Genomic DNA, 14783 nt, shown 5'->3' with positions numbered 1-14783 from the left:
AAGGACACAATGCGAAATTAATGTCCTCTGCCTGCTCTTAATTTATGCAGGTGAACTAAACAACATAAAAGTTGTGCAATATAAACTATTTTGCAGAGTTCATGCAAAATTTCAATTTTTGTATTTTTTGTTTATGGGTTCTCAAAGAACCACAGCCATAGATTTATTATCAGTGCCAAATTTAAGTTTCATAAGATTTGTAGCAAACTAATGGAAAAATGGGCCTCCAAACAGGTCAATGTATGGTGTGGGGCTAAGACTGCCCTTGTGCTATACATTTCCATGCAATAATATATCTTGTTAACAGGGGCGGATCCAGGATTTTTTTTAGGAGGGGGTGCACTGGTCTCTTGCTCTACTTCAACACCAATAAACCACATAGTTTTTTTGTTTGGCAGAATACCAGTTGTATTAGAAAACCGCAAGTCATTTCGGGGGGGGGGGGTGCGCACCCCCCTGCACCCTCCCCCTAGATCCACCCCTGGTTAAAGGCCCCTCATCTATATTACTTTACAACAAATCTCCTTGAACATTCACAGTTTTTCTGAATTTGACCCAAAGCGGTGTTTTTAGCTAGGTCTCTAATAAAAATTATGGCATCTACGAAACCTGTTACGGACAAGCCATGATTGTAAATGGGGTTGGTAGGCCTGCAGATCAGGCTTTATAAACTCCTCATAAACTAGCTAGCCCAAAGCACAAGTGATTTTGTAAATTTCCATCTCCAGGCTATAAAAGGCAAGAAATATTGCAGCAATATTTGCAAACTGTTTCATTTTCCTTTCTGAAAGGTATAACATAGATCAAGGTAGGGTAAAACAACTAAGAAACAAGCTATAAGTAGTCAAAAATATTACAGAAATTAGATTAACTTGTAATTACCAAATGACAACAAAGTACAGCAAGTATAATACTCTTTTAATTAGACAAATGAACACCATACATCAACTTCAATGTACAGTACATTCATTAAAATTCTGAAGACTAATAAAATTCCTTTAAACCTCAATGCTTTGTGAAAATAAAGTCCTTGTCTTCAAGCCATCTCCTTGGTTGCATTCTATTAGCAAATGCCTTCAAGCCATTCTCAAACTTAAAATAACATTAACATGTGCAAGTTCACAGGTAAAACACCGCTTTATTATGAAAGTTCAACTGGAAACACAAATCTTCATCTGCTTGTTGTATTAAACTGCATGAAGTATGCTGCAGTTGGATTGTTAGTGTAAACTTCCTTGTCAAGGTATTCCATTCTGCAATGAAGCAAGGAAAAATTATGAATTTTCTACCAACCATTGGAAAGTCAAAGACATATTTTGGCCCAATTCTGAAAGAGGATTTTGGAAAGTGTACTGTTCATGGCTTCCTTTGAGTTAATTCATACATGTAAAGTACACCTACTAATCTTGCAAACACTCCAAACCCATGTTTTTTAAGCTTTGGGAAACAAAGGGTATGATATTGTGTTACTTCTAAAGAGCAGGGGAGAGCTAAATAAAAGAAACCAAGTGATGGAATGATAGATTTATTTATGTCTTGAATTTTCCGATATTTGAATGAGAAAAGAATAATTCTTATGATAGTTATAACTTATAATTTAATGATAGTTATAACTTACTTGGCTCTTTGTTCTGCTGAAAGTCTCCTGTTCTCATCAGCCTGGTCCACTTCAATCTCTTTCTTCTTTCTTTCAATGCTTCGCTCAGCGAGGATTCCTGCTTTGGCTTGTGTTAACCTTAATCTGTTGTATTCTTTCTCTTGTTCTTCTTCTTGTTGTTTAAATCTCTGCAGAAAGTGAAAATGGAAAGGTCAGACAGAAAAAATTCTCAGTCCTAACATGTACTCAGTTCTTTTGGCAGGATGTTTGATCCTTCTGTTATTGACAGCAACTTAATTTATTTACTAACAGCACACAGTATTGGGGGCCTGTTTGGTTAACCATGCTGAGATTAACTCTAAAAATTTCTTGTTTTCCATTTTCATTATTGTTTACTACATGACCCTGTATTACAATATATGGCTTAACATACTTTGCAGATAAAAAGAGTGTTTGGAACAGATTCTTTGGATCAGACCATTCTTATCCCAAAATGTGATCAATCATTATGCAGTGTTCTCTAAAATTTAGGCCAGTCATGGGCAGTAAGGCAAGAAATATGCACCAGAGGCACACTTTTCTTGGAGGAGGGGGGTAGTGGAGTGAGGGACATGGCCTCGCCCTCCCTGGGAAGTTTAGGAGCTTAGTTCTCTGCAACATCATTCCATCAATTTTAAAAACCTATTTTGCGCAAATTGGTCATTGTTATCTAATCGTTAGACAACAATTTTTAACAATTATTGGACGAGTTTGAGCAAAATATCAAGATTTGTCTGTAGCGAGCAGATCAATTAAAGACACTGCTGACAAATTACGATATTTTGTGATAACCGAGTTCAATAATTAATCATTGGATCACCGAGTTTGTTTTAAATTTTTAATGTATATCCTCAGGAAGCAAAGCGATCTGCCATTTTCATGCAAGAGCGATCACAAGAAGGAGAAAAGCACAGTTTCCTTCATGCATGTGCAGAATATTATTTGCAGCCAAACACAGTTGGACAGCATTGTGCATGAGCAGACGATTATTTGTAGGCAGTTATTTGCAGGTCACGTGGTAGGCTCTTGGCCAATGAAAGAAATAAAAAGTTGCTTCGAATGATAATTTAAAATGCTTGAATCCAATAATTTTACTCTGTCTTCAATGTTCTCTTTCTAAAAAGCATGGCTCATGAAAAGAACAGCTGTGTACACTTAGTACTTTTCCAAAAAAATTATTCATTTTCCTTGTGGGAATCGTATCGGATCACAACTTCCTTTTTTTAAAATATATTCTTTTGACCAAGGCACATAACCCAAGCCACAGGAAAAAGACACATGTGTGGCCATGATCACATCAATTAGCACTTTCACTGATAGTATATCCTTTAACTTATTGTAAGAGATATTTATTTACCTGTTTCTCTTCAATCTGGGCCTGTTGAATGTGCCTTATTTCAGCAAGTTGTGCTGGACTCATCCCCTTCCAGCGATCCGTTATTACCCTGTGGGGGCCAAAAGCACTCTGAGCAACATCAGGATTTTCTGTAAGCATGTCACCAAACACATGATTAGAAATCTCAGTAAAATTGTCATCTTGCTCCTGTTGTCTTTCAGTATCCTCCTTGGCCTTTCTTTCTCTAGCCAATGCTTCATTCATGTCCTTTGTTGCCATGTTTATTGCCCGCCGACAATCAGCTTCAGCACTCGCAAGTTCGCAAGCCCTTTGATCCATTTCTCTGGCTTTTAGATCATATAAATGATCTGCATACTTCTGATTTGCATCTGCTTGATTCTTTTCATTTGTTTGCTGCTTAATCCATTCTCTGTGAATAAAAGGTTGGTTGCGGTAAATGGGTAAATTAAACCATACAGGATCAGTCCACATGAAATTTTATAGTCGTGAATAACTACAGTCTACCATTTATTAGTGAATAATAATTAGGGGAGGGGGCCGGGGCTTATTAACTTTCTAGTGAATAATAATTAGGGGGGGGGGGGACCTTATTAACTTTCTTCCCCTTAAAAAGTGGGGAGGCTTAATAGAGGATTGATGGTATATTGTTCGGAGAAAATTGATGTTGTTAACAGCTGATGCTCAAAGGTAATATTGACTTAATCTGTTGCCATGCCAACTCTATGCTCTGTTAACAGTTAACCCAGAATTTCTGGGCCTGAACTAGGCTTTGAATGACTCTGGAATATAGTATTGGATATTAGTGGCAAGGATAGCCTCAGCCCTGAGTAGATGTTTTTGTTGATTCTTTCTTTGTTGCTTTTTTAAGAGATTCAATTTAACATCATTTTAATCATTTCAAACCAGTTCAATTTTTATGTTTATTTTTTTGTCCCAGATTAGTCTGCTCCACAGCCATTCTTTATGTTGTCATGCAACGCTTCTTCCCACAAATGGCCACTGAGAACCAAACCACATTCCTTTCCCTTTCACTGTTTGTGGTCTAAAGAAATATTGATCGGTTCTCAGCAGCTATTTGTGGGGGGGAGCATTGTGTGACAAGACAAAGAATTGGCAATGAAGCCAGACAAGTCCCAGATAAATCACAGAGAGGAAAATAAAAAATTACCTTGATTGAAAAATAAAACACAACAAAGTAAAACTCACCGTGCTTGCTCTTGCTGTAGTTTTGATCTTGCCTTGCCATTCAGATCTTCTCCAACAAACTTTTGCAGTGATGACACACCGCAACGAGGGTCATCATCTGATACCCTGGCTGGTTTGTCTTTCTTCAAAGCATCAGGATCATTGAGATCAAACTCGCGTCTACCGTCTGGCTGTTGGTGCGACTGGCGAAATTCATTAACTGCTTTGTTCAGCTCACGGATGTCATGTTCTTGACGCCTCTGAAGGAGCACAGCAATTTTGTCATTTCTCGTCATGTCAGCAGCTGTTTAAGAGGAAATAGAGAAGTTATATTCAGAAATGCTGTTGGCGAAATCAGTATTCTTTCAGTCCATTATGAAATTATTATTTAATTGTGTTATTTAATACAACAACAAACAGTGGATAGAATCAAACAGGTCAGAACTCCTTTAAGCTTACCAAAAAGTAAGTATAAATTTTATATCTTTCAGTAATGTAAGTGATCCCAGTGCAAGGTGCAGAAGCAACAACAAGAGATATGTCTGCACTGGTATATAGCAACCAGATGACTCCCTCTAAAGTTAATGGCTAGACTAGCATGACACGGACAGACCTGTTCTCATCAAATGACTGAGGGCTTGTTTTCAGATTGACTGCTTTCTGTAGCGTGCAGACTTATTTACACAGACCAGTCAATAGCAGGGCCCATGAACTTTTGCTCAGTTACAAGCAAATTGACCTTCGGGCAATCAAAGCAATCAAGTCATAATAGAAATTATGTACGATCATGCTATTTGTAAGTTGATGCAGTGGTAGCTCTAGCTGTTGCTTCTCTCAGGGTCAACTTATTGTCTCACTTTAATTTAGATCAACAAAAAATATAAAATGCTACAGTCAGGAATACACATAATATTTCACTTCACATGTTAAAAGGTTCCCTCAAAGCCTTTAAACAAATCAAACCCATCGATTAATAAGTCCTTCCAAGACCTGCATGAAGAACATAACACAATTATATGTTATAATGTATTTCATGGCTCCTTCTACCATTCTGTTAATTGACTTGTCCATTAAGTTTAACGGCTGAGAGTTTGAACTACGGGTTTTGATCTTTAAGCACAAAAGGTTGTAACTCTCTAATGTTCACCAGCTTTGCTAGCTGAGGCTAAAAATGTTTTATATTTACTTCAAAATATTTCCTTATTGCTAGGAGTAACTATCATGAGTACTTACCAAAAGCATTATGGCGTCTTTGCTCTTCAACTTCCCGTCTATTTCGGTCTGTCACTTGATCATTTAATGATTGTAAGTCAATCTAGAGGACCAAAAGATGTGTTAATGAATGAACAAAACTTTCGTAGAGTATTTTGATATGTTGTAGTTATCGGTGGTTTGCCAAGCTAACTTATCTTGCAAACTTAAGAAATTACGCCCGTAAAGCTTAGAACAGCTTTGAAAAATGTGCCTAAGAATCATACATTTGTTCTCATACGAGGGCTGTAAACAAATTTTCTCAGTTTTTAGTCTACAACTTAATTTATGGTTATTAAAAAGAAGCAAGACCTCCTTACCCCAATGGTCCGAACTCTTGCGTTGAAAATTCGACTTTGTCGTTGTAGTTCTCGGTTACGCCGCCGTTCTATGGCGGCGGTCTCCTTCATATCGATAGGAAGATCGAGCTTATACATCTTCTTTTCGTACTAAAGGTTTAGATCGGCTTTTAAGATGTTAAATGTTCTGTTTGAAGGCTGTTTCTACTGTAAACTGGTCGAGTTGTTGCCTTGCTTTTCTAGCATACGAGGTCCTTGCTTTGCACGGTTGCTAAGGAAACTCGGAATCCCCATCATGCATTGCAGTATTTGTAACTCGCTTCAGTCGCCGACGCGTCGACGGTCTGGAAAGGACTTGGGGCACTGGGCACAATAAATTTGGGGGAACATTTTATTTACAGCGCTAAAACTATATTCGCATGAATTTTCTAAAGCGCTAATATATAGAAACTGGCAAACACAAACACATAACAAACAGTAGACGCAGAGGAGGCAAAAACAAAACACCGCAATCACTGTACAAGAATATGGTTCATTGGGCCATGAAATGCCAGATAGTCTGCTTGAAACTCATAACACTCTGGACAGCCGAAGGAAGAGTTGTCCACATGTCCCGTAAAACTGAAAATTGGCTTTACAGATGTTATCCCCTGAGATCACATGCTTTCCAGACTACTGTAGGAGACGTTAGAATTTGAATTTTTATAAGAGGATGTGTGGGAATTAAAAATAATATGTCCTAGCTTATGATGCTGCCTTGTAGAAAGATTGAAGGTAAAAATAAGTTGCGTTTGTGTAGTAACCTGAGATCAGGCTCAATTTTCATTTCGCTTTGTAATAACATTCCGGCGGGCAAGGCGAAACGAAAACCAATTTTAGCGGTAGCCGTTAGAACCGCTAAAATTGGGCCTGATCTCAGGTTATTTGTGTAGTGTCTTGTACTGTTTGTTCTGTTCCTGGACCCTTTTTTTCGAAGCCGTACAAATTTCGCGAGGTTTTGTTTCCCCTCCAAAAATTCCATAATGATCGTATATAGCTTTGTCCCTAGGCCTTTCCCGATTGGGCTGAGCACCTTTTGAGCACTTTTTTGAGTCTGGAGCACTATTTTGCATTTTGAGCACCCTTAAGCACTTTTTCGCACTTTGGGCAACATTTGAGCAATATTTCACATTTCGAGCTAATTTCGAGCAACATATGTCTTCTAAAACATTTTAAAGCAAAAACTGTGTGTCGCTCGCAACGAGAATCGTGTTCCAGGTCATAAATTTGAATAACTAATGATGTTGTCAAGAATAAAAGACCCTTGTCATGGAAAGGCACGTGGACTTATCTTTACTGAGGGTCAGAACAGAAGTTTCTGATTGGCTGATGTATCATGCGTGTGTCATCTCAAATTTCTAAATCATTTGATGTCTAGGCTTTGCACTAGTACTGCTGAATTTATTTACAATTCGTAACCGGCTTTACTTTTTTAAAAATATTGTTGTTCTATATTCTATCAGCCTTTCGTAACAACCTGTCGAATAACACTACGCAAAATAAATTGTTAATTACTTCAGTAAAAATTGACATATTTACGAAAAGCTGAGAGGTAACTGTTCACAACTTTTAGCACTTTTTGAGCACTGTTTTGAGATTTTGAGCACTTTTTGAGCACTTTTTAGCCATTTTTGCCAGCACTTTTTAAGGATTTTACGAGCGCAATCGGGAAAGGCCTATTTGTCCCTTCAGTGCTGAAGCTTGAGGCTCACGATCATCGTGTAACTTTTCCCGGAACCTCCACACCTGCCACACGCCTTTTGTGAATTTTTTAAAGATGCTGGAACAATTTTTAGAGTCCTTTCCGAGTTCTTTTAGGAACTAAATAACACAAAAATTAGAAGAAAGTTACTTGCACTTATTACACAAAACGTACACCTTCCTTTTATCAACAAAAGAATATCCTCTCCCCGTCACCCTAGTCTGCTTCACCGTTCCTTTTTTGGGGGGGGGGGGGCGGGCGGGGGTGGGGGGTTTCGGCCGGCTGCAGACGCACAATGAGGAAATCGTTGAAAGCGTAGGCTCCATAGATCCTGGACTGTCAATTAATCTAGTTTGAGTCTTAAAGACTCAAACTGATACTTCTATTAAATAGAAAAGCCTCCAGTACAATTGAGCTAAAAATTTCTTACCCAAATTTCTGTTACACATTATACTTCTAAATTCTTTTACACATTTTTCTTTGTTTCCTTCAGCAGCAATATAAAATTATAACATCTACATCATGCTTCAAACTAACCACAGTTGTTGAAAACAGTGATTAATCAGTTCAAATCGTAAAATACTTTTAAAGACCTTAACATTTTTGTATTGTTTAACTTTTTTTCACGGGAAAAGCTTAAAAAGTTGTTTAAAAATATTTTGGTTCAGTTTTCTCCAGACTTCCTACCATTCGGACGGCCATATGTGTTTCTACCATTCTTATCTTTTTAATATTATCAATATTATTATTACCACTTTCATTACTTTTTATCATTTTTGTATGAGTACAATGAGCTTTCTTCACCGTGAAACTATACGTTAAATAACTCATCAAATACAGACTCAAGTACAGAATATACTGGCAAAGAGTTAGGAGAAATTTTCTTCTTGTTTTCTTCTTTTTTGTTCAGGCTATTGTCTTTTCTTAGATGTACCAATTCAGTATTAAATTTTCATGTGTAATTTGCGTTTTATAGGGGTTAACAAAACCTTAGGTTTTATTTCGATCTTGATTGTGCAGCTGCAATCTCGCTTCCGCCTCTATGAATCTTAATGTAAGAGAAACTTAAGATCCTAGCTTGGAAGCAGTGTTCGTGGATTCAAATGGATGATCGCTGAAATTTTACTTCTATTGCCAAATTTTTCTATATGTTTGCCTAAGCGTGAGGCACAGTGGAGATTTGCATATCTCTTATTGACTTTGTTGACTCTCCTTTGAAATTCAAATTGTGTTGCAATAGCAGTGTGTCAAAATCGTCCAATCGGAAACAATGCCGAAACACCTAAACGCAAGTCTCGGACGTCTTTTTGAGCGAGGATTTGTCCGATAGTCGAAGAAGAAACAAAAAAAACAGGTGAAAGAGATAAAGTTCTCGAGACACGTCCTTCATGGTCTAAAGCGCCCTCTTAGCTCTTAGAATAAAAATGAGCTTCTGTACGTTTTCTCCACATGGCGCTTATTTCCTCGTATTCTGCTCTGCGATTCTATTCTCCGCGAGTAAACCTATGGCTTGTAAGTATAAAGACAACGATTTTGTTTCTTTATTTGCGGTTAATGTTCGAAACACATTAGCGAAATAGTTCGATTAATCTACTCACCGCAAATCGTTGTGGTTTTACGACTTTTCGTATTCTTTCATGCCGATTCTGATTATGAAAATGTCGATTTTTAAGAATCGACAATAATGCGAAATACGAAAGAAATTGAGATGTAATAAATCCGAGCCGTGGGGGATATTTGTATGAAACTGTCCCTAGAGCGGCCATTCTCAACTTAGGTTTGGTAGCTATTAAAGTAAGGCGCTAAATTGGATACAGTCTCGCTAAAAATATTTCATTTCTTTGTCAACCAGGATTAATACAAGAAATTAAAGCGACTTTTGAATCTACGTTGATGTTGCTACAACAGATGTTTTTGTGCACGCGTGAAAATTATTTAGCTTCCAATAGCTCGCTTCTTTTCAGTATAGAAAAAAGTCTGAGTATCTTTAATATTCCTTTCGAATTGTCTTGAAGTAACGAAGCTGATTTTGTCTTGCATTGTTGTGAATTATAATCAACACTTTTGAATGGATATGAGTTTGCAGAATAACGGGAAATCGAATACAGCATCCCTGACCTAATTTCACTTCGCGTTATGCATTATTGATGAACCGATTGCGAAGTGACCTAAGCTGGTACTCGTACGTTTTTTGGTACTTAAAGTACTGGGCGACTTTCTTTATTTTCAAAAACGAGCGCTGTTGTAGCAAAAACTTGCAATTCGTACAATCTGACACAAAGTGTTTCATATCAAATTCACGAATCGGCACACAGCGCTCTTCCCATTTAAGAGATGGTGCAGAAATAAAATCTTGAAAAGCCTGACGGCAGTGAGGGTTTATTCAGTTTGAAGTCCTGAATGCTTATACCTACCCTTACCTAGGATTTTTTATTTTCCTGTATTTTATTAATTTACTTTATTTATGACAAAACTAAGCTTTGGCTGTGGATTTTTTATTTTTATTTTATTATACATATAAATTATATATATATATATTATTTAAAACAATATTTAGTCAGAGGTGCCCAGTTTAGCGAGGCTGGTTTGAAATAGGGCCCTGATGAAAAGAAAAACAACACAAAAAACAATAACAGATTAAAAAAAATGAAATAACTAAGCATAGCGAAAGTATTGGAGGCTCAATTTGGCGTGGATCTAAAGTGCCTTTTTAGACCAGACCCAAACTTTTAAAATTATGCTGGCTCCTCAGGGCCAGAGGAAGGGTGTTCTAGATCTTGGCTCACCGCTGAACCTGAAGAATCCCTGGTACTTAGTTGTCCGAGCTAGCGGCAGACTGAGCAAATCGCTATGGCGCGTGTTGTATGAAAGGAAATCGCGAGCGTGGCTAATTTCATCTAGTAAATATGCTGGAGCCAGGCCATGAAGGCTCTTAAACACTAGTATGCACTTTAGATAGTCCCGGCGGAACTGGAGCGAAGGCCAACCGAAAGTGTGAGATATCTGCGATTGTGCGACTGTGTAGCCTTTTATAATACTGGCGGCACCGTGACGCCTATGCAACTTATCCAAGTACTCTCGGTCAGCCTTACTGCAGGAGTCTCATGCGATCATGGTGTTATATATAAAGTGTTAAACACGACTCACGTGGAATGACCTTGCGCGCTTTACGAAGCATGCCGAGCTTTGCCGAAAATATCAACTGCGAAAATATCAACTAGCTAAGACAAGCCTCTGATGTGTACCAGTCAACATTACCTTAATTTTGCTATAGTTAAGTAGAGGAAGCTATAGTTATTATTAACCCACTCTATTATATGCATAAGATCTTCGGATAGCATAGATTCTCTGAGGGATTTTATGGAAAAATGAAAATTCAATAGAAAGAGAAGAGGAAGAGTGCAAAAAGTAATTTAAAAATTGGGAAGTTTTTTATGTCTAGGTACATATCAAACTTTTCTAAAAAAAAGTTCATCTATCTATCTATCAGTTATTAAATATTGTGACAGCTTAGTTTATTAAAAAATGCCATGGACAATTTATTGCAAATCGTGACAGGTATTATAAATGGCGATGATTATGCGACAGGTTTTTTTATTTAAAAGAGCAACACGGTTTATTACAAATTGGGACAGTTATTAGAAAGTGCGATGTTTGTGTAAAATTGCGACAGCTTTTCTATTATAAAGTGCAGCACATTATTTTGAAAATTGCGACAGGTGTTGCAAAGTTCGATGGATTTAGTAGAAATTGTGATAGCCATTACAAACACAGAGCGACGAATAGTCCGTCCAGTTTTTATCTCGGCCAGCGCGATTGCAAACAACGAAGATCGCTGCTCGGCGTTCCCGTGCATCTGATGGGCTAAGCGCGCAGTAACTTTGCGAAGAAAAATAAGAGACTGCTCACAGTGTACGATTATAATTACAAATTGCAACATGCAGTACAGAAAATACACGTACATTTCTTCTGGTGCGATAAAATGAGAATTAATTTTAAAACCCTTTTGCTCGATTGAACCGAGTGATATCATCCTTTTCTTAATGAAGAACATTGAATAAAGTCCGAATCGCCGACCAAAACTCTTGTCAGTACTGTCGCTAATTTTTATCTTCGAAAGTAGTACTGCAGAGTAACTATATCATTTTGCTCTGTTTGTATCCAATATACTTAATGTATATTACGTTTTCTGTAATTATGTTGTCCTCTAATTAAACGTCCTGTGGATAGAAGGTTTATGACATATGATGATTAATTGCTTAACTGAAAATTAATAGCAAAAAAAGGACTGAATAGATACGAGGCAAGAAGCCTAAAAATCAGCAGACATTTCGCTACACCATCACTGGTTTGCCCTTGAAATGACGTCTGAGTACGGAGCGCAGAAATTCGATACCAATGAAACGTCATGTTGGTTTGTGTTTCTGATTGGTTGTAAATTTGCCTTTGAAATGTCGGCCTATTTTCTCAGGCTACGGGGCAAGTGCCCTTGATGAAAAGCTGCAGTGCTACTTTGATAAAAAGGAATGCAAGGCAAGAATACTTGCATGATGTTAGAGCGATTTTCGTATGGCCTTGAAAGGAAAACGTGCGAAAAAAAAAACAGAAACAAACGAACGGAAACAGAGCGATTTGATTGGTTTATCGAAGGGATACAAATGCGCGTGGCTTTTGGTTGGTTAAGCGAACACTCAGGTGAAAAAACTTCAGGCGCGACAACTTTCTAGAAATCTATCGATACTTCGCTTTGACGTCATACTGTAACACGATTGGCCAATCAAACAATGCTTTCTCCATATTAGGGTTTTCTTTGGCGGGAAAACAAAGATTCAATGTTTTGATCTTTTCATCCATTGGCTGATAGAACAAATAATGAACAGTTTACCAAAACCATTTTTCAAGGTCATAGGAAAATCGCTCTATCATTTTAGTTTATCAAGCGAATTTCTCAGCGTGAAGAGAATTAAGCGCCAGCGTTTCGATCGCTGTCAAGTTGAAGAGATGTTGTATTGTTTTCAATTCAATTCTCTCTAGACGCCGCTTGCGCCAACGAATTTCAACAAGACTGTGACGATGGTGATATCGGAGGAGTACATCACGTTGTGAGGCGCTCCGCCGGAGCTGTAAGTTAACTGATCAATATATGTCTTATAACTGGGACTACCTTCCTTTTAATTAATTTTATTATTCGCTGAAAATATATCTCCGTGGCTGACTGGCCTTAATCCTCCCGCCAAATCTTCATAACCCGTTGGCGATGACCAAATTTGGAAGATGCTCACAGATTATACCATCACTGACGCCAGTCAATCAGACGATAATGATTGTATATTGCCAGTTATCCACCAGTCTAGAGCTCACCATTAGCCCCCATGTGGCTCTGCTGGAGGGCCAAGATGGCAGTTTGGAAAATCGAGTCACATGAAAACTATTAGATCATTCCCATATTAGTGTTTTCAAGATTGTCTCGGTTATTAGTCGGAACGCCGAGTAGAAATAGAAGCAATTACGAGAAAAGGGGAGGACTAATTAAGAGCACAAGAGCTCTCCCGCACCTCTATATTCTTCCCGAATCTGTGTTTGTTTTTTATTTATTTATTTATTTATTTATTTTCGTTTAACGCTCTTTTTTCTTAATTTTCATTTGGTTAGACCAACTGGGAGCCTAAAATAGTCTATTCCCAATATTATAGAACCGAACAACGCATGCCAAAGCTAGTGTTTGTTCGTCTGTTTTTTGTTGTGGTTGTTTTCGCTAACTATGTTTAGAAAGTAAGACCTCACGCAGACCTTACGAATTTTAGTAACGGTCCACGCAAGCAAGTAGCAGCAGGTTGTTTGAAAAAAAAATTAAAACTTTAAAACAACATTTCGGGTGTAATACTCGTGGAATACCAGTGTTTTAATTAATTTTAAGGTTATGATTTTTATTGATTTCATGGCATTCCTTTTCTAGTCCAGCACAAAATCAAGATCTCTCCAAGTAGTCTTCCTCCCAGTCGTACAAAATGTCACCTACTACAACACTGGAGAACAGATAACATTCCAGCTGAACTTGACACATAATCAGTCACTGTCTTCCGACTTGACAAAGAACCTCAAGGTTGTCCTTTGGTCCCAGTTTCTCACGCCAAACTCCTCCCTGCAAACACCCGCGGGCATTGTCAAAAATGTTGACTCCAACGCAACCTCTATTTCTTTTGATATCGACAGCCTTCTCGCTGCAGACACGGTGTCCATTAGTTTCCAGGGTACTGTGACAGCTGGTATTTACCCCCTGGCAAATCTGTATTTTACAGCGCTGATCAACGGTCAAAACATAAGCGGCAGCAATTACCATTACGGACCAGTCCCTTCGCAACCCACGCAGTATGCTGTGTTTCCAAAGGTATCATTTAACAGAAATTCGTACTCCGGTAAGTAAAGTGAGAAAAATAAATGATCATCATATTTATTTAGGGAACTAGCAGTTTTGTGTAGTTGCCGTTTGTTGAATCACAAAATCTCTCACCCTAACCGAGGGCCCTGTAGCTTCGTCCCCAGGATTTGAGTACGCGCAATGATTGGCTTGTTAAAAATGCCATTGTCGATTTTCCAGTCACATGCAAGAAAATTCGAAACTCACTTCTTGTGATTTTGTTGAGTCCATTAGGGGCACGTGAGGATCTCGACACTGCTCCGCCGACGTTACTAGCCGAGGTTAAAATTACGTCCGCAACGCAAGCTATTGACTCCCTTAAATCATTATTTTTCATCCATGTAACTTGAAATATTTCTAACCGAATTCTACTTGATCCTTATTATTAATTTGCAGACTTATGGGTTGGAAATGTGACCGGTTATACCATGACCATCACCATGCCGAAACTAAACTTTTCGCTGCTCGTTGAAATAACTACGAACATAAACGACTTTTCCTTCATGGAAGTTCACAATGTGCAGGTGACGAACGTGGGAAAAGACATCAACTTCAACCCCAGTCCCTATGCTAATGTTTCATACGACTCTGGTGAGGAAGTACCTTTCAACGACCGCGCCGTTCTGGACTTCGGAAATTTAACTGTAAGTACGAATACTGCTTCTCTGCATGATGAAAACTGGATTTACAGCGAACTAATATTCTGGATTAAATAGTAAAAGAAACTGAAATAAGGAGTAAAGACCACCACCGTTTTCAACTTGTGTGAGTCACTGTGCAATCAAATCTAATTAAATTTGATTTAAGCACGTAGTACCTATAAGAGAACTTACTAAACATGTTTTAATATCTTTACTTTGGATCTAATTCTGATTCCTGATGGCGGAAAAAAACGA

At 38.0% G+C, this 14783-nt stretch overlaps 2 protein-coding genes across 2 annotated transcripts in view; one reads left to right on the top strand and one right to left on the bottom strand.

Annotated features, from left to right (window-relative positions):
- Positions 1-897: 897 nt before the first annotated feature.
- On the bottom strand, positions 898-5962 carry LOC140947340 (RIB43A-like with coiled-coils protein 2). Its single transcript, XM_073396409.1, has 6 exons — positions 5750-5962; positions 5412-5493; positions 4200-4482; positions 2994-3402; positions 1619-1785; positions 898-1253 (listed from the first exon to the last, which is right to left on the bottom strand). The coding sequence occupies exons 1-6, from the start codon at positions 5864-5866 to the stop codon at positions 1172-1174; spliced, it is 1140 nt and encodes a 379-aa protein (XP_073252510.1). The 5' UTR covers positions 5867-5962; the 3' UTR covers positions 898-1171.
- Positions 5963-8747: 2785 nt separating this feature from the next.
- LOC140947642 (uncharacterized) overlaps positions 8748-14783 on the top strand; it is a 28493-nt gene continuing 22457 nt past the window's right edge. The window contains exons 1-4 of the mRNA XM_073396799.1: positions 8748-8981; positions 12504-12592; positions 13426-13885; positions 14284-14531. Of these exons, the coding sequence (XP_073252900.1) occupies positions 8894-8981; positions 12504-12592; positions 13426-13885; positions 14284-14531 (885 nt within the window). The 5' untranslated portion in view covers positions 8748-8893. The remainder of the gene's footprint in view (positions 8982-12503; positions 12593-13425; positions 13886-14283; positions 14532-14783) is intronic.

This window comes from Porites lutea, chromosome 9 (genome assembly GCF_958299795.1).
Source record: "Porites lutea chromosome 9, jaPorLute2.1, whole genome shotgun sequence".
Lineage (NCBI taxonomy): Eukaryota > Metazoa > Cnidaria > Anthozoa > Scleractinia > Poritidae > Porites > Porites lutea.
The sequence above is the reverse complement of the archived record's forward strand: the minus strand, read 5'-3'. Positions and strand labels throughout refer to the sequence as shown.

What these genes read in the sequence shown, in the direction of transcription:
- LOC140947340 (XM_073396409.1), bottom strand. Translation starts at nt 5,866, where the DNA reads ATGTATAAGCTCGATCTTCCTATCGATATGAAGGAGACCGCCGCCATA. An exon ending in CTACAGCAAGAGCAAGCACG is followed by an intron (nt 3,403 to 4,199) that starts GTGAGTTTTACT and finishes TTTTATTCACAG; the next exon opens with AGAATGGATTAAGCAGCAAA. An exon ending in TCAGCAGAACAAAGAGCCAA is followed by an intron (nt 1,254 to 1,618) that starts GTAAGTTATAAC and finishes GCTTCATTGCAG; the next exon opens with AATGGAATACCTTGACAAGG.